This window comes from Drosophila albomicans, chromosome 3 (assembly GCF_009650485.2).
Source record: "Drosophila albomicans strain 15112-1751.03 chromosome 3, ASM965048v2, whole genome shotgun sequence".
Lineage (NCBI taxonomy): Eukaryota > Metazoa > Arthropoda > Insecta > Diptera > Drosophilidae > Drosophila > Drosophila albomicans.
In genome coordinates this window covers 7036221-7061304 of record NC_047629.2, presented here as the reverse complement: position 1 = coordinate 7061304, position 25084 = coordinate 7036221, and the positions used below count along the sequence as shown (strand labels likewise).

General features: G+C 37.6%; 2 protein-coding genes across 5 annotated transcripts in view; one reads left to right on the top strand and one right to left on the bottom strand.

The window, feature by feature from the left end:
• Window positions 1-242: 242 nt before the first annotated feature.
• Window positions 243-6944, bottom strand: LOC117569200 (tetratricopeptide repeat protein 7B). 2 transcript variants are annotated; one of them, XM_034250268.2, is made up of 10 exons: window positions 6813-6944; window positions 6566-6747; window positions 6209-6491; window positions 6032-6143; window positions 4165-5107; window positions 2311-2859; window positions 1187-1314; window positions 1013-1126; window positions 751-947; window positions 243-686 (listed from the first exon to the last, which is right to left on the bottom strand). In XM_034250268.2, the coding sequence occupies exons 2-10, from the start codon at window positions 6690-6692 to the stop codon at window positions 554-556; spliced, it is 2586 nt and encodes an 861-aa protein (XP_034106159.1). In that variant the 5' UTR covers window positions 6693-6747; window positions 6813-6944; the 3' UTR covers window positions 243-553. The 2 variants fall into 2 exon arrangements, with proteins under 2 accessions (XP_034106159.1, XP_034106160.1); XM_034250269.2 differs by having other exon boundaries at window positions 1187-1284; window positions 6566-6908.
• A 268-nt stretch (window positions 6945-7212) lies between these two features.
• Window positions 7213-25084, top strand: part of LOC117567419 (7SK snRNA methylphosphate capping enzyme bin3) — a 53100-nt gene continuing 35228 nt past the window's right edge. The window contains exons 1-2 of one of the 3 annotated variants that reach the window (XM_034247409.2): window positions 7213-7484; window positions 16018-16094. The gene's annotated coding sequence lies outside the window, so the exon portion shown is untranslated. Of the gene's footprint in view, window positions 7485-16017; window positions 16095-17322; window positions 17495-25084 lie in introns of those variants that run through there. The other 2 variants (XM_034247412.2, XM_034247411.2) reach the window with 2 other exon arrangements.

Sequence of the window (25084 nt, the reverse complement as noted above, 5' to 3'; positions counted from 1 at the left end):
ACCTTAATATCTAAAGTTAAATGCAGATTTTGGTTGTCTTCATAGATTTCTTTTATTTATATATTTATAATTAGTTTGGTATACAGTTGTATAAGTTTACGTATATAACAATATGCAATAAATAACATACACAAACAATTAAATTCCACGTTTCCCATTAAATTCTTTAACAAAATTCCTAAGCTTTTGGTTACATTGCATAGACTCAAGGAACTAACACATTAAAGAAGAATTAACTTGGGTTATTACAGTTAAATAGTTTAAGTTTGCTTCAATGTTTATAAGTAAGTTGTTAGAATAAGTAAATAGCTTAGGTACATCATAAACATTTTGAATAGGGCTAGCTAATAATTTACACACTCAATTTACACCATTCCATGCCTGTCTTAATACTTACAGTAATAACAACAAAAGGGATAAATAATAATAATAATAAAAAAAACTTGGTTCACCATAGTTAATGTCTAGTAAGTAATATTGCTCTGTTCGTCTTGAGGTTAGTTGAGGTATGCTGAAGCATTAACGGAATACAGAAAATAACAATAGTAAATGCCTATTCGAAAACTAAAGGTATCGAGGTAAACGGCAGCACAGGACACGACGGCTCCAATTGCAGCGATGTGGCAAAGCAATCGGCCGAAGCATTGAAATCCCCCAAGGTCTGCATAATTTGTCCCAACGCAAACCTGTTCATAACGAATGGAATTTGATTAGAGAAGGCATTAAGCAATTACTATATTGAGAACTTACCATATTTTGGGACAGTTGGGATCCAATTTGGCAGCATCCTTGAGCATCTTCTCAGCCAGTCGCGGCTCACCCAGCATTAAGTGTGTTTCGCCCAGAGCGCGAAGAGCTTCGGTATGGTTCGGATTGGCAGCAACAGCATTGAGGAAGCATTGTTTTGCATCCAGCCATTGTTCGAGATAGACATGAACTTGACCCCGCTGTTCCAATGAATGACAGACAAGACAATTAATAACGATTTGTAGCTAGTTTTCGCATATCTTACCATGAACATTATCTGATGTGAGAGCGGATAGATTTGCGTGGCCTCGTGTATGCAATTCAATGCCTCATTAGGCTGATCAATGCGCAAATACACATCCGCCAACAGCAGCCAGATCTGTAAAGAAATCATTTTCTTTCTTCAGCACTGAGTTTAAGTTTTTAGGAATCTGCTTACCTCAATTTGTAGCATCCAGGGTCGTCGTGGTCCGGGGCGTTGTGTAAAGCTACTCAACGAGCTGGCAGCCTCGCTTAGTGCTTGTTCGACTCGAGAGACTGCGGCCAAAGAAGCAGCATAAACGGAATCTTCAAGAAGTGAAATGAAATTAGTAATTTATATACGAAACCATCATGAAATAATGAAAAGTGAAGAAATGGAAAAAAGTGAGATAACATAAAGATTGGAAGACAGGCATTCAAAAAGATTCAGATTTGGTAAGGAGAACAAAGATCAGGCACCAAAATGCAAACACATATAGCATGCAGAGGAACAACATTAATATCAAAAGGGATCAACTTTTTAAAGGTAGAGATGCAAAGAGAAGCAAAGCGCAAAGATTGAAAAAGAAGCATTTTATACATTAGCAAAACCGGTAATGTTTTAACGATGTTAGTTTGAACATTATCAGTTTAAACATTATTATCTGTAAACCTTCTTTCACGCAGACACTTTTGCTATGTTCCAAAAATGTGTTTCTTTACGTTATTTTGTAAATAACATATTAAACTTCGGTTTCTTCTACTCAATGTATTACAAAAATATTTTAAAGTATATAAACCATATTTTATAAAAAAGTTATGAATTGCATTTTAAATTAATTTGGTATATTAATAATACTATACGTACTATAAAATGAAATTTAGCCTAAATTGTAAACCACAAAATGAATTTAGTTGTGATTATTTAATTTAACAACTATAACTTTGACTTGCATAAACTACAAAAAAGTATTTCAATTATGATATCAAATTTGAGTCATAATAAACTCAAGCGGATATTTAATTCGACGTGCATCTTAAAGATTTTTGCTAATGTATAAGCAAGTTCGGTGTGATCCGAAAATGTATTTAACAATTAGGGGTACATTTGCATTTGAGACTCACAATTATTTGTTATATGGTTTTATGATTTGGTTTATAGATAGACACATTCCGCAGAAGATTGGGTGGTTACATATAGAGTCGATGTATTATTGTGTAAATATGTATAAGTTTGTTTGTGTGTGTGTGTTTATACAGAACATATATATAGGCATTATTAGAGTGTTATGCGTACTTCGACCACACATGGCGTATACTTACTCGAATCCTTGTCGGACATTTGGGAAGAATGCACCAAGTGAACGCCACTCTTTGTGTCGGAATGTTTCTCCTCCTCGCCGGCCAGCTGCGCCTCGTAGACATCCCGCCAGACGGCGAGCATGTGCTGCACCGTGGACAGCGCTGTCTCGGCATCCTCGAGATTGAGCTGAAGATGCGCCTTCACATGCAGCAGCTGCAGGTTGTCGGGAAACTCATGCAGGGCATCCTCCACTACGCCCAGCGCCTCGCGGGGTCGTCGTGAAGCTGTCAAAAGCAATGCAAACAGATGCAAACACGGCGCATGCTCCATGCGCAGTGCCAGGGCAAAGCGTATGTGACTCAACGCATCCCCCAGCTGATTAAGCAGCGCATACTGCAGCGACAAATAATACTCGGCCAGATGATCGTTGCCATCCTGTTGCACAGCTCGCTCCAGCGACTCCAGCGCCAACTTGTTGTAGGCATCGCGATCGCTCTTCAGAGTCGCTTGTATCGCCAGCTGCTGGTGACCGATGCCCACAAAGAGTTGACTGCGCGATGGACGCAGGCCTAGAAAGAAGATGTAAATGTGAATTGTTAGAATTTACAGACTAATTATGTAAAGAAAAAGGATTTTCCCAATATTCCATTAATGTTGATAATGTGACTCACGTTATATTCATTATTAATACTCGGAAATATTTACATAATTACTTTTAAAACATTCTATTTCCCAAATAATCCTGATTATTTCCAAGTTCTTCTTACAAGTCAAGTCCTAATCATTATATTTGAGTAAAAGTAATTATAAATAAACGAGACGAGGTCCGTCTGTCTGTCTGTCCGTATGAAACACTGGATCTTAGAGACTATAAGAGACAGAGCTATACAAAATTTCGACAGCATTTGTTATGTTTGCACGCAGACCAAGTTTGTTTCAAATTTTTACCATGCCCACTTCCGCCCCCGCAAATCATCAAAAATCAAATAACAAGCGTAATTTTAAAGCTAGAGTCGCGAATCTTGGTACAATAAAAACTATAGTAATTGTGATTCCTAAAAATTTGGTTGCGATCAGATACAACTTGCCGAAGTTACTAGGGGTCTTAGTTACTTTGACTGAGAATCTGGTATATTCTGCCGTCTGTAGAATATTTTGATTGTGGTACTATATTGATGTACAAAATATACAGTTAAGCATATTTTTAGTATATTATAGTATATTATTTTGGTATATTTTGAGAATAATACCGCAATTTCGAGCGCACTCGACTGTACCTTTCTAGTTTTATTTTGTTGAATTTGTTTTTAAACCGCATACGACTTTTCATGATGCTAATGACAATTTCTAAACAACTAAAATTACTGAAATCGATGTGTTTCTATGAAGCTTTGCTGTTCTTTGATAAGCTTTTCTATACTTAGTCTAAGACAAACTCCCCCTGCTTATATAAAAAGTGTGTAGGATTGAGTTGACAACAGTTCTTTTAAAATAAGAAGCCTTCTCTACATAATTTTCAAATGTGTGCTATGTGAAGGGATATTCCATGGCAATTAATCCAAAATCTTTCATACTATTATTCACTTAATATGGCAATTTGAAGAACCCAGCCTTATTGGATGGTAATTGTAATGTAAAAATATCAGACAGTTATCTTCAGAAGGAAAATCTATCCATTTCCCTCTAGCAGTTCAATATCATTGCTTTTTCGTAGTTCTCAGCAAAATATTCTTCAAATAAAAGATATACCCATCTATCCATTCATATTATCTAGCTATAATGTTAAGTCTGTCACCAATCTCTCTTTTACTAATTATTATTGTCAAATCACTGAATACTAATATCAAACTATTCAATATTTACGCTCTACATACCTTTCACCTCTCGCTTAAGCGCCTGCTGGGCATAGTCCAGTCCCTGCTTGACTGTCTCCAGGCTCTCGTAGCAGAGTCGCGATGCCAGCAGGCATGGCAACGGATCGCCAGGCGTTAGCTTCATGGACTCCTGCAGCACACGCAGCGCATGGGAATGCTTCTCGGCGGCCATCAGGCTCAGCGCGTACTGCCTCCAAACGTGCTGCTCGCCAAAGCTGAACTTGAGCGCCTTCTCGAAGGACTCGTTGAGCAGCTGCACGAGACCCCAACGTATCGTGGCCAGCGTGAGGAGATCGTAGACAGCCGTCACATTGCCCATGGCATGTTGCCGTGCCAAACGAAATTCCGGACTCTGGGAAAGCACAGTGTCGCGAACGGCGAGTGCCTCGGCGATGAGCAGGAGCAGTATGACTTCCTCTTGTTGATTGCGTGGCGTAAACTGTTGACGTCCCGCATACTTCCGTGGCTTCCACAGACGCTTGGTGGCCCCGCCGCCTCTCAAGGTGCTGCCGCCGGACTTGGTGGTAAATGGCGGAGCATAAATTGTGCCGGAGACGCCGCGCAACAACACCTCGGCCAGCTGGCGGGCGAGCGTTAGACGCAACGATTGCGTTGCACGCGTCTCGATGGCATTCAGCATGATGCGATAGCGTTCCACGGCCACCTGCAGCTTGCCCGCCTTGATCAGCACAATGGGCGCCCTTTGCAGCGCCGTCTCGAGTATGGCGCCCATGCGTCGGCTCACCTCGAGGGTAACGCCGCTGCTTGGAATGGTGCTGCTGATGGCGAAGCTGCTCGTCGACTGCTGCACTCCGCCGCCAGCATTGACGTTCAACGTGGAGCCGGCGGTGGAATTGTTGGACGAGTTGTTGCTGCCACTGACAATGTCGTATTCCTGCAGATACAGCAGACCCAGATCGGAGGCACGCTCAAAGCAGCAGATCTACAAATCAGATAAATTAATGGATTAGCTTACAGTTCCTTTCACGTTGGTAAATAGTTATAAATCTACACTTGATCTGTAAACCTATGCCTAGATACTTTATAAATTTACATTTCTTGTACTTTGCTCTTCACTTTGAATTGTTCTTAATTTATTTAAAATTTGCCCTTTGATCATAACTTTGTAGTTTAGACTGTAAAACTAAACTAATTTTTTAATAGCAGTTATAATTGTTTCTGTTTGACAGACACACAGAAAGAACCTTCTTATTTTCTTCCTTTCGTTTTTTTGTAATATTCCCATCATTTTAATTTTGCTATGTGATATTTTTACATTTTTTAAATCATTCAAATTTATTGATTCTGTTTTACGGATCAGCTTATTAATTTTAAGGTTTTTTATTTAAAACAACATCCCACTATTTGTTGTCTTTACTATTAAACTGTGACCACCTTTCAAGAATTAATTTTTTTTTATGAACGCTTTTAACGCTGATTCCGTTTTACAACTCTTAAACTTTACACCTTGCTGCGGGAATTATTAGCATGTGTTGCAAATTAAAATTATAAATATATTGTACAAATGTTTGTAGTCACTCAACCTACTGTCAAAACAGTGAGAGTTAAAAGGTTGAAATTTCTACACAATATATGAATACGAATATTCAGTTTGTACATCATTTTATAAATTTAAGACGAGTTAGATGGAGACTGGAGGAAAGTTGACGTGCTTCTGGACTTATTAAATAAAATAAAAAAAATAGATTAATACAATTTCTTGAATAAAACTAACTGATAAAGACATATCTTGGGGTTGTCTGAACTCGCAATATTGAAAACTGCAAAATGTGTCTAAAACTTGCAATTGAATTTGGCCTGCTAAGAGCGGTGTAGCGAGCTCATATGAATTAAGTCCGTTGCTTACCATTTCCGTGTCCTTTTCGGCCTTTTTAAACTTGGACGTAGGCTTCGATGCCTGCTGCTCCAGACACAGTCCCTTGATGGCATACGACTCGGCGAGAATCTTGAGGCTGCGTCTGTGCCAAAGAAAAATGAAAGTAACTATAGTAACAATCACATAGTATGGTAAATGATGTATTACAATGTGAGCTCCTTCTCGGCGAGCGTGTTGAGCTCCGCCTTGACAAAGTTCTCTAGACTCTGCTCATATTCGCCGCAGGCGTAGGATAGCTTGGCTAGCAGCAGGTACGCATCGAGTGCAATGCCCGCCTTTTGGCCGCTTTCTCCCAGAGCCAGGTTGAGGAAGCGACGGGCTTCGGCCAGACCGCTCTTGGCGCGGCCAAAGTTCGTTTCGGGCGCCACCGCATGCTCCTCAAGATAATTTTCCAATCGCGCCTCGCCCACCAGGAAGTTTGCCAGGCACTCTGAAGAGGGAGAGAGTAAAAGGAGACTATTGTCATGAAGGTAGTTGTTGTGGTAGACATATGGTGACCTTTACCGTTATGTGGTGATCCCGTTTTCAGCTCGTCGGTTAATTCGATGACGCGCTGCCATTTGCCTTCGCTGCGACAGCTCTCGATCAGCGCCTCAACCTTGGTAGTATTGTTGCGAGTACGATTGGCCATAGTTATATGCAGCACGTGGCGGCCGGCACGTTTCAAGCCTTACACGATTCGTTTTCTAATTCAATTTTTAATTTGATTAAATTATTTTTTCGCAAAATGCACGCACACACAAACACACACCAGTTGTGGCTGATGTTAACGGCGTTGCCACTGCGTGCAAATTCAAGGTTGCTTCTCTCTTAGTAAAGAGCAATTGCGTCACACGCTCAGAATAAAAATGTACTAAATATTGATGAAAATGATTAAAAATAGTCCATCAGATTTGTAGATTTAAACTTGTATTAAAACCCACTACAATTTGTAATCATATATTGGTGTAATGTGATATATTTGAAGTCTTTTATCTTGCGCAATTCACAACCTTGTTTAACAGTCCATGTCAAAGGTTGCCACTGCACAAGCAGCTGATTATTAAACGGTACGATATTTTTCGGTAGATTTCTTATAAAGCCAGTATATTCGGTAAGATTTGGTGATATTTTTCAGATGTATGCGCCTTGTCACTCTGATTGCAGTTCTTATTTTGTTGTTGTGGGATACGCACGCGTTGTGCGCGAATTTTTTCTAGAAAAATATAAAATAAATATAAATGCGGCATTTTGGTGAAAGGAAGACACATTTTAGGAACCTCACAGCTTGATGCAAATCATCAAAGACGACATTTGGATAAAAAGTGATAATGTGCATTCGATGCGGTTTGAATAGTTGCAATTGTTCTATTTGAGCTTAATTAAAAGCTCATAAATTTTTAGTGGACAGCGTAATTGATGGGCCGCAGTCATTAAACTAACGGTAAGCTGTTGTCTCTGTTTATATTTTGTAATTTAGCTAAAAGCACAAATACATGCGCAGTTCATGTATTCATGAGGGGGGTTTGTATTTGTGTATGTAACGACGTTTTGGCTAACGCTCAGCTGTTTAGTTTGCTGAGCAGTTGTTGTTGTGCGGACGCCGCTAGAGCGGTAGCACACACATTCATGCATATATGTACGTATTAATATATATAGACATAAGAGTGTGTGTGCATTTGTTCCACTCGTGAGAAAGTGAGAGTAAATGACATGCAATCAATTGCGTGTGTTTATTGCCGTTTATCAATTTCATTAAATGCATCACTGCACCCCACTCCCAAACACACATACACGCGCATACGGAAAGCTCGTTCTAATTGGAAAATTGCCACACTCACACATACATGTGCTGGGCTCGAGCTTTTGATTTGCATTGCGCTCGCTGACAACTCATTCAAGTTCAATTGCAGTTATTTTGACCATTATTTTTTGTTTTTGTTTTCTCCAATTTTACGCTCCATTTGAGCGGTACAAAAAATTACTTGACTCTTGTCAGCTTTTATCGCGTGCCTTGTCAGACGTCAAGTTAATTGCCAGCATTTTTTTTTTTTGCTTTTTTGCATGTCAAATGGCCAAATGGGAAATGAGCATTCTCCCACCTACAGTCGCCCATTAGTAATTCATAGCATGTTCTAACAATAAAAATAACAAATTATTACGTAAAACAAACATTTAAATGCACATTAAAATAAACGTATATAAAAATACCACCAACAAACAACAACACCAACATCATCATCAACAAGAAAGTCAAAGATTCTCAGAGCCGCGCGCCAAATCAAAACAGAAACCGATTGGCAGCGCGCAATGCGTGTCTGTGTGTTTGTGTAAGAGTTCGAGAGAGACAGAGAGAGGTGAAGAGCGCGCAGCTTTTGAGTGTCGACAGCGGCAAAGCAACGGTTTTGCATGCTTATGACGTAATGACAATAATTACAAGCCAAGCAGTCAGTCAGAAAGAGAGAGGGAATTAGTGGGAGTAAGATTGCAAGTATCATCATCTCATGACGAATAAAGTAGTGCACAGTGGTTCCACATATAATGGGCATTGAATGCATATAATTAAATAAATCACATAATGTAAATTTAAAATAAATATTTGAAATACGTAAATTAAATTATAAATGAATAAAATTGCAACAATTTAAAATTTATTTTACGCCAGCTTACAGTTAATCAAAAAATAATATATAAAGAGTTAATTAGATAATTATTTATTATTCTTAAAAAAAAGACTATAAAATTGACAGCTGTTGTTTGAGCTTTCACTGTATGTTCAGATGTTCAGCTCTCATTAATGCACACTTCATACTAACATACACACGTAGTAGAACAATAAAGATTATCCAAAACAATAAATGTAGTTGCAAAATGCAAGCAACTTTTTATGGATAATGTTGGTTGCTGTGTGCAATGGCAGCAGGTGGCTGTAGCTGTGTTGATGTGCGTGAGGCGGAGGGAAGAGCTTTGGGATGAGCGCACACAATTGTTTGATGCTTAGGGGCGCCATAGGCGACGACGACGTTGCCGCCATTACAGCGAAACATGCATGCTGCGCTTAAGATGTGGGACACGAGACAAAGCGGAAGAACGCAAGTGATGTGGAGCAGAGAGAGATATAAAATAGAAGAGTGAGAAGGAGCCCTGCACATGGAGAGAGCGTTGAAAAACGTTTGCGTATTGAAACATGGCTGCCCGCCCACTCTCTCGCACTCTTTCGCTGACGGGGCTATGAAACATTTTGGCATGTGAAACGAACATTCGCAGCCATAAGCTGCTCTGAGACAGTTGTTGTTGCTCCTCTTGTTAAAGCTTCATTTTTTTTCGTAAATTGTGCGAGTATTTTTATTGTGCGCACATTTTGACTTTTTTTTTCTTTTGTTTACTTTTATTGTTAGAGCGTCACGTTTTGTTGTTGTTGCTGTATTTTTATTTGCATGTGACGCTTTAGCTTTGCCTACTTGTGTTTATTTGCTTGTTGCTTTTTTGGCAGGTGCCCAGCCTCGCACACCAACAAACATATTCACGCACACATATACATAAGTGGCTTACCCGCCTGCTCCCCTTAGAAGGCCACTCATTAAGCCGTTGGGCTTTTTGTCGTCATTATAGCTGTTGCTGTGTGCAATACAAGTGTGGTTGTGTGTAAGTGGGCTTTGCCTTCTCTTTGAGCTTTTTCAGACCCTTACTTTAGAAAAAGTTTAAACAGGGTATATTGGCTCTAAAGAGAACATTTTTAGAACGCGTAATACACAATCTGAATAAGCGTACGAATAGATTCTTAGTCTGTAATAACTTTAACATAAAGAGAAAGAATTCTTTGTTTTAATGTCCCTATTCAACAAGAGTCAATTGTTGCAATTGTATATCTTACTTTGGTGCCCTACTAAAGAAAACTTTGACAAACAATGTAAACTAATCATCTGGTAATCTGTGGTCTTATTTAAATTAAAATTAAATGAATTCTTAATTCTGACAAGTTTATAAATATTAAATTTAAAGAATTTGATTAATTTAAAATAAAGAAATCTTAAGAGAAAGAGACAATTTTTTTTATTTTTTTCGAAATAGGCATTCTTATGTAAAGTGATTAATTGGTAAATTCACCGTATAAAACGAAATGGAAGGGTCTAGGGCAGTCAAAACTTGACTTAAAACTTTCGTTCTTGTGTGTTCCTTTACCTGCATTTGCCTTCAAGTCACGCGCTCGCTACTCTGGCTTTGGCACGTAACTCTTTTTTATATTTTTTGCGCGCCATTTTATGTGCACTCCACACTCCTTCCTCGCTTTGTGTAGCAGTGTCGCATGTTCCTTAGGCGTTTCGATAGACACATCTATCGTGTTGGCTGTCTCTTTCTAACTCTCTCTGATACTGGTAAATTACACGCTTTACATTTGGCTCTTTAATAACCTCTTTTAAGCTGTAGCTTTAGCTGACCTGCTTTTTGGCTAAGCAAAACTTTTTTTAAGCCAAAGAGATAACGAATGCGCTCTTGTGACTTTGTCCAGCACTTTTTTGCTTACTTGTTGTTTGTCTGCTTCTGTCAGTTTTCTTGGCGATAAACAAGTGACAAACATAAACATGGCATACATTTAGCCGCACTCACTCACACATACGCATTTCTTTCAGCATCTTGCGTTTCTGCCCAACTCCCCTCAACATTTTATTGCCACAGCGCGACTATCAATAAAGTTCGATTGGTGCGTATGTGTGTGTGTGTGTGTGCAAGGCTCATAAATCAAGTTAAACTAAACAAAAAACAAAAAGAGAAAAATAGAAGACGACGACGGCAGAAAAAGAACGAATAATATCAAGAAGCAGGCAAAGCAAACAAATAAATTTATGTTTGGCCACGACGAACGAAGCTTCTTACTCCGCTTACTGGCAATATTTCGGGCAGCGCCACCTACATTCCACCACCTTGTACTATGATCATCCTGTCGCCATCTCTCTCACTCTATGTTTCTTTTCTCATCCATTACACCAGGCGCAAAAAATGCTGGCACAGCACAAACAACAAATGTTGACGACGTCGACGTCAACGTCGACAGAGCTGCTACCTTTTCAACTACTATTTTTAACAGCTGCACTAGCAGCTCCCTACACACACATACTACACACTAACTCATATGTTTTGTCTGTCTGTGTGTATTACATTTCAAGTTGAAAAGTTTTTTTTTTTTGCTTTATTGCTTAATATTTCATAGTGCTTCGACGCCAATAAAAAAGTTATGACACCCCTTTTCTCCCGTTCGTCTATTCTTGCCCTTTTACATTTAATATTGTTTTCTTTCTTACATTTTTTTTTTGCGATTCTTGGGCTGCCTTTTTTTTTGTTGAATTAAAGTTGGCATCTGCTTTGAGTAGAAAAGACGAGAAACGAGAACTATGTAACTGAGAGGAGCTGACATAAAAATTTCAAGTCTCTTAAACTTTAAAGCTTTTATTTCAACTTTTAATTAAAGCTAAAACCATTAAATGAGAGGAAGACGGCATATTTAAGACATTCCAATGTATTTAAATATAAAAATAATTTTGACTCATTCCCCTTCCTTCCCCTTGTTTGTCATGGTGGCAACTTAAAGTTTTCCATTTCACTTGCAAATGACATCAACAACATTTTGTACATAATTTATAAGAATAACAACAATACAAGCAGTAGCTGTGACTCAAAAATGGCCAAAAGCGCTGAAAGAAAAATGAAAACAAAAGCAACAACTACAACTACCAAGAATAAATAAAAATTTAAGAAAAACAAAAACAAAAAAAAACAAAACAAAACATGAATGAAAAGCAGCGCCGTCGTCGCAGCAATATCAGCAGCGGCAGCAGAGACCAGAGCAAAACTAAAAATACGAATTTATATGCAAAACATTTCAACTTGCTTGAATTTCAAACATTTTGCGCCAGCTTCATTCCTCTGTCATGCCTATTAATATGAGTGTGTGTGAGTGAGTATGAGTGTTTGTCATCCATTTGCATGTTTGTATGTATATGTAGCTCAAAGCTCCAACAGAGCAAGCCTGCAACGACAAATGACATTTGACTGCGTGCGTATGCATACGCAGTGTATGTGCGTATGTTTTGTATGTGTATGTGAGTTTGTGTTCAACTCTCAATGCCTCCCATCTCCCATTTGTTCCATTCACACCGCAGTCGTCGCCCCACTTAGTGCTCTCCCACACAGCCGCGAGATTTTTTTTTTGCTTTTTATATTCGTTTTGTTTTTGTTTTGTACTCTCATATTCATTTGCATTTTTATGCGTTGACGTCGCTGTTGGAATTTTATTTACTTTGCATATTTTTGTGAATTTCTCTTTAGTATCATTTTTGTGTGTTGTTTTTTATGCAATCATTTTGTTGCAACTCAATTAATGTTGTACACCAAACGTCTCATCTCGTATTAGATTCATCTTAAGCGCAACTGACCCTGGCATAGCTTTTTTTTAATACTTAATTACTGCGCATTTAATTAATCTTAGTTAATATCAACGTATGTACGTATGTTCATACTTTTTCAAAGGTACAAGTTAAAATTAAAATTCCAATGGGTATGCGGAATATGTTCTCTGAGCAAACATATCTGGTGGAATGATTTGAAAATGGCACAAGTGAGCGACTAATTATCAATTAAAAGAATATGCTTTTCTTATTTCGTTATCGATATTGCATAAATTTTACTTGGCAATTTGTCAGTTGATGCGCAAATAATTGTACTTACAAATTTTAGCTCCTCGCCCTTTTTGTTGGCCACTGTTGTATTTCCTTTTCATTTCTACGCAATTGAGAGAGACATACACATACTAGCTAGAATGAGATGGGGCAACTAAAGCATCGGTAGTTCGGCTTCGTTATTGCTGTCGTTATTGTTTTTGTTTCTGTCTGTTGTCGTTTGCCGAGTTTTTGGTCTGGTGTTGCTTTTGTTTTTATGTGCCGATGTCTTTTGTGTGTTTTTGTCTTTTGCACATTTTTAATCCATGTTAGTGCATCTGCTGCTGTCACTGTCCCTCTGCCGCCGTCGCTGCCGGCGTTGCTGCTGCGCCCATTAGCGAAGAGCTTTAGCTTTTGCTGGTGTTGCTGTGTTATTCTTTTCAATTCGCTCGCAAATGTGCCAAAAAGAGACAGATGGACGACCTTGACTAGACGAGCTGGCAACTGCAATAAATAAATGTAGAAACACATTAGAGATGTGCTTAAAAATGTTGATACATATCGTACTTAATTGACACAAAAAGAGCACTTCACAACAGCATTGAAAATAAACATTTAATTTAAACAAAATTATTAGACAACTGCTAAATATAAATTATCATCAAATATTTTTGTGCATAACATTTTTGCTGAAACGATCGTGACACGACATGTCTCCAATTCAGCTGTTGTCTGGTCAACGAACTTGCTGCTGTTGCTTTGGCAAATAAAACTACAACTTGTTAGTTTTTATTATCTCTACAAATTGACAACAACAACAACTAAAACTACAAGCAAGCGAATAGTCATGATAATTTTCAACTACCGCTGCCAACTGCATTGTGATTAAGGTGGGGGGAGCAATAGGTGGTCTAGAGAGGGGAGGAATATGACCAGAAATTATCGCGGGTAAAACAACGCCTACTTTTGCTTTGCGCTGTGGTGCAATGGGGCTAGTGGGGGCTAGTTGGGGCAGGCCTCGACTCAAGTGAGTCGATTAACACACGTTACACGCATTTTCAATTTCAACGAAAAAAAAAGTAAAACCAAAAGCAAACACACAAGCAAAGACTTACACACTCAAATATACAAATGCATACATATGTACATGTTCAATGCATGAACTAGAAATACTCTGGCAAAAGCAACCGCAAAACGGGCGACGACGACAACGATTGTAAAGTTGGAGTCCAAATACGCACAGTGGTCTTAAACCAATTAAGTTGCTGGCAATAGTGAGGATGAAAATTTGTTTTAAACATTTATATATATTTATATTTCTTACTCTTGTGAAAATACAAATAAAACTAAACTTTTAAAAGCATTTGTACAAAATTTCAGTTAAATTGTAGACATACTACTCAACATTGAATTTGTTAGTATGTAAAAAAAAAACTGATTTGTCCATTAGGGGTTCAGACACTGTGCAACGCTGCGCGACCTAACTTCGTCGTTGCCCCGCAAATTTGACTGCCCCCCAAAACGTGAACAGCGACATAGTAGTCGAGTATGTGTGCGATAACTTTGACAACGATAAATTGTATTATGCTGGCTTGCCTGTGTCGGTCGTTCGGCTGAGCACCAGAAATAGAGAGTGTGATGGAAACAGAGAGAGAGAGAGACAGAGAGAGAGCAAAGCGAGATATGGGAGGTGGGGTACTTCGTTGCTCCCATCAAATTCGTATGCATTGCTTTGTGCGTTGTTCGTTGTCCTTCTTCAGCTGCACTTGTCGTCCATTGTGGTTGTCGTTGCTACTACTACTACTACAAATTCTGCGGCTGCGACTGAGGCTTGGTGCTGCTGATGCGTTCTTCCTCTGCTGCCGTTGGCTTACCTAAACCAAAAACTCTCCATGTGGCCAATGGCTGGCAACTGACTGAACGTCGTTCAATGTGCGCTTATCACATTATTTTGCTATTTATGGTTTTGCTTGCAATATTTCCTTTTTTCTCATTTTTTTTTCGCTTTATGATAACATAATATACATTACATATACAAACACGTAGCTTACATATACATACATTCTCTTTCACATTTCACTTGCTTTACACAGCGGTCATTGTTATTATTTGCTGTTGTTTTTATTGTTGTTGCGACAACTCTTTCTCGATTCCCATGTATAAAATAGCTTTGCACACTGATACAAAAGTCACGCTTGGCGAAGCTTTGAACTTCACAGTGTAATGGTTAAGCCTAATTTAGTAATATCGATCGAATCAATAGTTTCTTTTATGCAGTCAGCAGAATCTATTGATTTTAAGCAGACATGAAGCTCGTTTAGCTTAAGCTTAGTTTAAAAATCGAAAATATGGAATTTTAACTTAAATTTAAACTTAAGCTCTTATCAAATGTTAATTCATATTATGTATATTAGAAATAACTAATTAAATAATATATAGTTTCATCAACAAGCCTTCAATATGAATTTTATTTTGTTGGTACATATTTGATTACTTCAATTGGCACAATATCAGCAAAACAAAAAAACCCGACATTTTATGCAAGTGAATAATGAATAATTTGGCATATTTTGTACTAGTGGGAAATAACGATTTATTCACATTATAAATCAAAAAATTATCAGAAAAAATGCTTGATTTATTACACTTTGCTAATGGTAATGTAGCTACGAAAATGTTAAACATTAAATGTTTATAAAGTATATATATATAAATATATGTAGATATATACATTATATATGGATGTATTAATACAAATTATATTTAAATATTCTTGTAGTTTTTAATATTTTTCTACCAAAACCATAGATTCTGCTGAAAAAAATTATAATACAATTTAAAAACTATAAAAGAAAATTCACTTTTTAATAGATAAATATCGTAATCGAATAATTACTGTACCACAGTGCGTTATAGTATTTATTGCTGCTATTCGCTTATCGTTCGTTTGGGTTGTCAATAATGCAATCAATTGTGTAGTTTGATTAAAGAAATATTATTATTATTATTTTCGTCATGCATTGGGAGTTCTCATGTTAGCGCATATGTGTGTGTGAGTTTCTATTACATTTCTCGTTTATTGATGTTGCAGTTTGTGCCACAATTGCTGTGGGACACACAAAATTACGAGCACAGCCAATAGTGGATTTTTGTATGTGTATCATTGCCAAGGACGTAGCAACTGTAATAACTGGCAGTTTTCTTTTGTGACTGCATAAATTTGTGTGGAAATGATTATACGCTTCACAAGTTGAATGCATAATGGAAAAAATACAAATTAATTTTCCCTTTTCGTTTTTTTTTTCTCTGCTCCGCCTTTTATAGCACTCACAATACTCGGGAGAAGCAGCAATCCCCCTCTATGGGCATTTTTAGTGCTATTGAAGCAGTGATTGATAACGGTAAGTTAAGTTTTTGTCTTTATTTCATTTTCTTTATTGATTTTGCAACGTTGCCAAATTGCTTGTATGTTGTTTTCATTTTCCTGAAACAAAAGTTCAACAATTACTCAGCTGTTTAAAGTTACCAACGAACGAACTTAGCAGGCAACATTGCCAATTTTCAGTTGTCATAAAAACATGCATCCAATAATATTATTTTTACAATTTTTGTTGTCAGTAAATTAACTTTGCAAGTACGCTTTAAATTCATTAAAGCTGGAACTCAAGAAATGTGACTGGCCATATTTAATGGAATTTGGCTTAGCTTGCGATGTTGCCACACTTCGTCAAAGAAGTTTTCGCTTTGTGGACGCATAACACAATTAGAGTTAGCCTAATTAAGTTAATATGTTGCTTAGTCGAAACCATGTAAAATGTGCGGCTACCATGGGTTAAGCATATACATAGAAGCATATGTATAGTATGAGTGTGTGTGTGTGAGTTGGCAATGTTTTGGGAACTCGAAACCTAATCAGAAATAAAGTTGGTTTCTCCTTAACCAAAGCATGTAATCCAATTAGCTGTCACACGTTTAAGAACAATAACTGAAAATTAAAAGCAACACGTAAAGCAGAGAAATTATGTATGATTTGTGTTTGTTGTTTTTGGCAACAAAATATAATAAATTTTCATATGCAAAAATTACAAAAACAGCGGCGTGTCCTGGGAGCAACAACAATAACACACTACAGCGTTGCTTTTGGCACACAAATCTCAATTTAAAACAATCAAATGCAATGGAAGAAAAAAAAACAACCAAAGTAGAAAAAATACTACAACAAAAACAAGAGCAACAGCGAGAGAGACAGCGACAGCGGCAGCAGCAGAAAACAACGCAAAACTGTAAACAAACGAAATATGCACAACTACATGCATACTGTCAAGTGCTCACACACACACATGTTGGTTGCGATGGCGCAATACACGCACACACTCACGTATTGCCGTCCGCATACGTTCACTCACTCTCATGCGGCTGTTTGTTCACCACACTCGGAGCGTTCGTCTCGTCGAATTGTCTCACTGTCTCACTTGCTCACTGTCGCGTCGTCGTGCTAGCCTGCTGCTCGGTCCGTCAGACCGTCAGTTGGTGAGTCAGTCGGGCAGGCAGACGATGCGCGACGACGTTTCGTCGGTTTCTCATGCGTTCCATAGTCGCTACAACGAAACGCCTTGGCAATGAAACGTTTCAGTTGGTGTCAAAGCGCGAACGTGTGCGAATCGTTAGAGCTGTATGCACTGCGGGTAAAAATTCAATAGCCGCAAAAACGTCGAGCAGCTGTATGAAAATACCGACGGCAAAACAAATTGGGAAAATTTATACAAATGTTAGTTGCGCGAAACAAGAAAGTGACTAAACGGTAAGACAATCGAGAGTCTGGCCGACCCTAAGGCAAACTGCTAATCAAAGTAAAATAAACAAAACAACAAATGACAGTGGAGCGGTTATTTACATTAAACGTATAACATACACATATATTTGTATGTACGTACGTTGTATGTATGTTTTTGGTGCAAGTGTCAAAAAGCATTGCAACGACGGGTCTCAGTTTAAATAGCTTGTAGCAACAACAATTAAAGATATTTAGTGTATGCGCCGTTGCTCCATCTTCGTGTTATTCTCCCTCTTGCTCTTCCTCTACTTCGGTTTGCAACGGCGTCGATGTCCGCAACGACATTTGCACGCATAGCAAGCAACAACAACAATACTGTGTGCACTGTGTGACCAGTACTATTGAATATGTGTCGAATTCTGTGTTGTAGTATATGAGTGATATGTTTTTGTGTGCCGTTGTGTGACACTGTGCAACGTATGAAAATGAAACGAACGAGTTAACGAGAGCAGGAACAGCGGCAATAATAAATAAGTATAACAAAAACAAGAAATACTATTAATAAGAGTATGATACATACATACATTTAGCAACAAATTTTTCCCGTTTACCCGCTCCACTGATTGATAAAATCTTAAGAGCTTATAATTAAACTGCCAACTGCGAAACTGTGTATGTGTGTGTTGTGTGCGTGTGTGCGACTGTTTGACAGGCCCCTAGCAAAAATGTGATGTTATAAGTGATAGTTAAAATTAAAGTTTACCAGAAATAGTAAGATTTTTAATAGACGCTCGACAATAAGAATTACTTTGTTACATATGTATGTAATTTTATTTCTAAATATCATTAAACAAATTAAATTAAGAAATGCAATAATTAAATAGAGAGTATTTATTTACGTACAAACAAAATAACTTTGGTGAGCACTTTCTAAATGTTTGAAGCATTTGAGATGCTGTCGTTCATAATATTTCTCTCAGTGTATCATGCATATAATTATTTTTATCACTTACTCAATAATTTATGTACTATTTCTAAATCAACAAAATCATTGTCCTAATTAATTATTGCGTAATTAAATCAAGTAAGAGAAAAAATAAAAGCACATTACATTAAACTGCAAATTTAGGACAATGTTTCCCCCTCTTATCCTCATCATCATCATCATTTGGTAGTGATTCGGTTATAATGCTCCAACAAAATGTCTGTTGGCAATTAAATTTGCATAAATTAGACATGGCAAGCACATTAAACGGCAAAAAAGGAGTTTACAAAAATCAAATAAAAAAATAAATTGCAAAGTTTTGTATGGAAAATGCGCAAAGAAAATAAAGTAACGTTGGTTTTGGCCTTTAATTAATCACATCAAATGGACAAGCAACGGCAATTTGCACATCGTCGAGCAAAAGCAATTTTAATGAAGTAGAACTAATTTCTAATTAAAAGCAACATTAAAACCAACTAAATTCTTCTCACTGAGAGATAGACCCCAAAATACACACACACACACATACAAACATGTACTGCGAAGAGCAGCAGCCAACGCAATAGAGGGTAAAAGAGCAAGAGTAGGAGAGCAATATAAGAAGCTGCTTGGCGGCAGCGACGCCGACGTCAGCGACTGCGAACAATAACGAGTTTAAAGCTCCGCTAGCTTCGAGCACAACGCACTTACACAAACTCAGAGCAACACGCACACACACAAGCAGACACTGACAGTGAGACAGCAAAGCGAACAGACAGACAAACGGGCAGACGGACAGACGGACAGACAAACAGTCGGAGAGACAGTGAGGCAGACTCACATGCCATGGCGTAAAAGTTCTACACTTTTTTACGCTTTTATTTTGCCAACCCAAAAATAATCGCATTATGATAAGAAAAAAAAGCACAAACAGCGTTCTTTTACTCACTGCTCTCCTCCAATTCTCTCGCGCTCTCTTTCTTGCGCTACGTGAGTGAGGTAGAAAAAGGTAAAAATACAAAAACAACAAGTCGATACGGCGGAACAGAAACAGAGGCGACAGCGCTGTAACTGAACTGAGGCAGCAGGCAGCGCTGCAGCAGAGCCGCATACAATTTATATTTGCTTTTAATGCTTGTTGCTGCTTGCTGCTTTTTGCTTGCAAACAAATAAAACTGGTTTTCAAGTCAATTAAACAAACCAAAAAATAAAATAACAACAAAACGGAGCACTGGGAAGAAGAAAATTTTGTCCGTTTCTGTTTTCTGCTTCATCGCAACAGCAGCAGCAGCAGCCGAGGTAGAAGAAGAAGAAGGTGGAGAAGGAGTTGGAGAAGGAGAAGAAGCAGACAAGTAACTAACTGCAACAATGAAGTAACTTTTCAATGCAAAACAGCTGTGCTTGGGTGGGTGGAGAATGCGGGGGGCAATTCAGAGATGATATTGATATTATGTGGAACACATAAACATATATCCATATGGAGCGCATTAATTGATGCAAAACAATGTAAACTGAAATATGGTTCAATAATTTATGTCTCATTTAAATCTGGTTCAATAACGAAGCTTAAAGCGTTAAAAAATGCCGTACAATATTGATTGGATTGCAACAATGTTTTAACAGGGAATAAAATTGCATGCGAATTGCAAACCAAAAATTTACCGAAATTAAATGGCATTCAATAAATCTGCTTCGGTTTAACTAGGGTAAACTGAAAGCCAAAATAAAATGTGTACTTTGTATGAGAAATATATATGAAAATTTTTAATAAACAGTGCAATTCAAGTGAAAATTTAAATAAAAAAACAAATTCTACTCGTATTTCGATTTCATGCCAATGTCAAATATGAAAACACAAAAGCTGAATCCTGTCAAATATTTAAATTGAAACCAAACAAAAATATTAAAACATACGCATCAATCGGGTTACTCTTTAGTGTTGTAATTTTAATAATAAATGGCATGTAAAATAATATGAATATGAAAACGAATTGAATGAATTAACAAAAATATAGGAATTTTACAACAGATTTTCCCAAGTTATGTACTCGATTGAAATACGTTTTATAACGCAATCTAAGTTACTTCTGTGATGATAATAAATAAACACTTCATTTGGATATTTTGAAATTATAGAATAAAAGAGTAGAGACTAGTTTGGGTTTTTTATTGAAACACATTCATTTAAGGAAAATCAATACAAGGAATTTGTGGAGATAATATGAAGATTTATTTTTTAAAGAGTTGAATCCTTAAAGTAATAATTCAAGATCTTGACAGCAGCAATGTGCACTAATTAAATAATTCTCAAAGGCTACCCAAGGGTTATAAGAGTAAATGTGTGCAATGTGTGCAACAAACAAAAGGAGGCGACTCCATGACGCAGTTTGTCTCAAACTCCTTACAGACTATCAGAGCAAGCCTTATGGAAATTGGCAACAATACAGAGAATATTGTCTTTGAATTTTGTTGCATCCACCTCAGCTTTGGCAAATCTGTAAAATTAATTAGAGGACTTGTATCGACATTGATACCACTTCTGAAGTTATTTAAAACATGGTTGAATGGCCTTAAATCTCCTTTTGACAAGAAAACTTATCAACTCAACTCGTCTCGACTTGGATTCCTGTTGGAGCATATCAATACTCAAATAGTTATTGTTCAATTGGATACCTCAAAATGCTTGAATGTAAATGAATGAATTTGTGCACAACTCTGAACTATTTGACAATTTACACATTATAATGGCTATCACAAACAATGGGAGGGCGGATGCAACAATAGAACTTGCAACTTGGCAAGCAAATAAGACACCAAAATTGTGGAATGTTTTCGACATTGTTATCGAAGACTGGCAAATGCTTGAGACAACATTTCTGTAAACGTTGCACAAAATCACTTGGCTAAAAGCAAAAAGGGAAAATTAAAACTCGCACAAGTGAAAAGGAAAATGAAAATGAAAAAAAATGTTTACGCATAAGCTCAGTTTGGGGATAAACGAAAAGCTGTAAGCTGAGGATCAGACAGAAAATGGTCAAGATTTTGGAATTTGTGACGCATGCCTAAGCTCAATTATAAAAGTTAACAGGAATTAAAGCCATCAAATTTGTGCCGTCGAGTGCCTTAAGGTACTTTAACATCTTCTTTAAAGAGTGGAGCAATAAATATTTAATTGAGTCTACGAAATTCCCTACAAGTGTTGAACAAATGAGTGACTTTAATTTGCTTGTCACTCGTTTGGGCGTTTTTTACCTTTTTGGCTTAAATATAAATACCGTCCATACATTTTTCGACTACTTCCTTGTTATTTTGGACCACATCAGACAAACCTGTGTGTGCTCTGTGTGCATCAAATAAGCCCAGCCAATTTATTTTCCATAACAACGAAAGCGAACCACAAAAAAAAAGCTTGAAAAAATGAAAAGCAAAAGAAAAAAAAAATACACAAATTTGTTATGCGGCTGCTGCTTCTGCTTCTGATTCTGCTTTTGCTTCTGCTGTTGCCCTTCAACTACAACTACACATAATAACAAGAACAACAAAAGCAGCGACAACCCTGCCAAATTGGCACAGCAAGTCAACGCGCCAGACGCCTATCTGTGTGTGTTTGTGTGTGTGTGTGTGTGTGTGTGTGTTACCACTCCCTCGATTGGCCCGATTTCGATGTGCATTACATTCATGTAGCACATCCATTGTTCAAAGGCCTACTCCGTAATATTGTATAACAGACACAGCAACAAAAACACGCCGTACTTGAGGGCTTCCAAGCTCAGGCCAGGGCTGGAGAGACGGACGGACAGACAGACAGACGGACGGACGGACGAGGAGCTATATCAGACCAGACACAAACTGAAAATGTCGACCCATGCAAATTTTGAGGTCGACTTTTTCAGCATGGAAATGAAGATGAGAAATTTTCCTCTGCTATCTTTATTTTTCCGTTCTCTTTCTTCCTCTCTCCCTCTGTCTCTGTGCCTCATTTTTCCTTCCTATTTTTTTTTTGTTAGGTGGCATATTGAAATTAATGTAAATTTTTTCATACACCCCTCGAGGGTGTTGTGGATCAGAAACGGTTGAGAGCCTAAACGTGTTGTTATTGATTACGATGATGGGCAACGTTGAGAGTTTATTTGATAATGAAATACCAACGTCATTCTTTGCATGAGACAAAATTGGCTTTGTTGACTACGTCTGGATTGGCTTCTCTCTTGGCTCGTCTCAGGTGAACAATTTCGATTTCTTTAAGCTAGGCAAACAATATACAAAGAATGTGTATAGAAATGGTGTATTCAACATGACGCAGATTAAATTGCCTCGTTCTCTGTACGTAGATGTTAAATAATTGCCCAGATACCAGCTGTGTTGTATTTTGCTGATGTGTTTTGAAATGCGATTTCCCTAGAGGGCAACTTGTTTGTGGGATTCAATTTGAAAGTGAGAATAATTTAACTGCATTTTTGTTTTTTAGGCACATTAATTTCTAACAAAATAAAATAGAATTATTTAGTCGTAATTTTGTCTTTTGCTGAGTATTCACATTGAGTGAAGTCAAAATGAAACTAGTTCCTAAAATAGTTAATTTCTATGCTAAGCAATGTGACGTAGACAGAAAAATGATATTCAAATTTGTATCTTGACTTTATCAACGCTATTACTCTTGACCATCTTTTTGTGGTCTTACTCTGGTGAATTTGATTAACGAAAACTTCTAAATTTTACTTTGCCAAAAAAGTGTTAATTAAAAGAAATTGAAAATAAATTTTCATCTAACTCTGAAATGCAGTATTGATTTTTTATACCCGCTACCCATAGGGTAGAAGGGTATTATAACTTTGTGGCGGCAGGAAATGTATGTAACAGGTGGAAGGAGGCATCTCCGACCCTATAAAGTATATATATTCTTGATCAGCGTCAACAGCCGAGACGATCTAGCCATGTCCGTCTGTCCGTCCGTCCGTATAAAACACTGGATCTCAGAGACTATAAGAGATAGTTATCATTTTTTTTTCGACAGCATTTGTTATGTTTGCACGCAGATCAAGTTTGTTTCAAATTTTTGCCACGCCCACTTTCGCCCCAGCAAATCAAAAAATTCGAATAACAAGCGTAATTTTAAAGCTAGAGTTGCGAATTTTGGTATATATAATAATTACTACAGTAGTTGTGATTCCTGAAAATTTGGTTGCGATCAGAAGTTATTAAAGAAATACTTTTGTATGGGCAAAAACACCTACTTACTAGGGGTCTTAGTTGCTTTGGCTGACAATCTGGTATATAGTATATGGTATATTTTGAGTGCGGCACTATATCGATATACCAAATATACCATTTGGTATAATTTTTAGTAATACCGCAAAATATATTTCTTTTATTCAAAATGGATGGCGGGTATCTCACGGTCGAGTACACTCGACTGTAGGTTTCTTACTTGTTTTTCGATGAGCTTATTATAGTTTTCAGTACTTGGGATATATAAAATGCACTCTTTTTCTATATTTGGAATTCAATGCTATTTCATATTAAACACAAAAATAATATGTATGCAAACTAAAAGTTAAGTTAAGCTACGCTGTATGCTAATTGTAGACTGTGCATTTCGATGAGTGCAAAATGTTCAACAATATTGAATTACACAATTCAGTATCAAATTAATGTGATAAATAATGCTCGGTTGGCTTTTTGGCCCCGAAGCGCATTAATTGGTTTTAAATTAGTCGATTTCCCCACTTCAAAATATATATCAAATTAAATAAACAGAGAAACAGCGCCAATGGCCATGTTGAAATTACGCCAAGGATAAAAAGGACGCACACACAATGAGAAACAAACAACACGCAATTAAATGTGCAGAAGTTTAAGGAAGAGAAGAGAGAGAATAGAGAGGAGGCGAACAAAATAGGGGGTTATACAAAAAGTGCGAAGCAAAATTGACGTCGCACATTTTGCGGAAATTGTTGGTTTGTAATTTGAATTTGCGCCATTTGCATTCAATGTGCGGCTCAAATGAGACACAATGAATGTGTCCTGCGCGTGTGTGTATGTGTTAGTGATTGTGTTCGTGTGTGTGTGCGTGTGTTTATTAGCTCTTGTAGAGGTCCCCGGGCGCCGTCTACACTCGCTCGAAGCGTAACGCAACGCGCCTAAAAACGGAAACGGATGTTGGCAAGTGTAGACATATTTTCTTAGCAACTTTTGCTTAACCAGCACCCCTCCCTCTTCTCTTTGACATCCATAACATTTGTACTGGCGGCTGTCTCAGGCTGCTGAGCCAACCTTCCACTTTATCCTCCCACTTTATCCCATTCTCATTTCCCATTTGAAGCTTGCGTTCAACTAGTTTCAAACTTGCTTGGCAAAAGTTTTGTTGTAACGTCAAGTCAATGAGTGGAAGCTTTTTTTCTCTTCTTTTTAAGGGCAAAGCGAAAGCTGTCTCTAGAACAAGGAAGAGCGACGGGCAAACACGAGGAGGGGAGAGGGAGACAAGAACTTTGTTTACTGTTATAGCTGCGGCTACGGCTGCTGTGCTGTGAAAATGAAGTAGCTTGACTTTTGCTTTTTCTAAGGATTTTGATTCCTTACGGCCAAACAGTGTATTAAGCTCTCTTTCTGAGGTGTGGCATAAGAGAGGGAAGAGGGATGAGGGCCTTACAATT

Bases quoted from the DNA above. Each gene is read 5' to 3' on its own strand.
- LOC117569200 (XM_034250268.2), bottom strand. From the start codon at position 6,692: ATGGCCAATCGTACTCGCAACAATACTACCAAGGTTGAGGCGCTGATC. The intron at 5,108-6,031 runs GTAAGCAACGGA...TCTGATTTGTAG, and splicing joins CCGAAAAGGACACGGAAATG to ATCTGCTGCTTTGAGCGTGC. The intron at 2,860-4,164 runs GTATGTAGAGCG...TCTTCTTTCTAG, and splicing joins GCTTAAGCGAGAGGTGAAAG to GCCTGCGTCCATCGCGCAGT.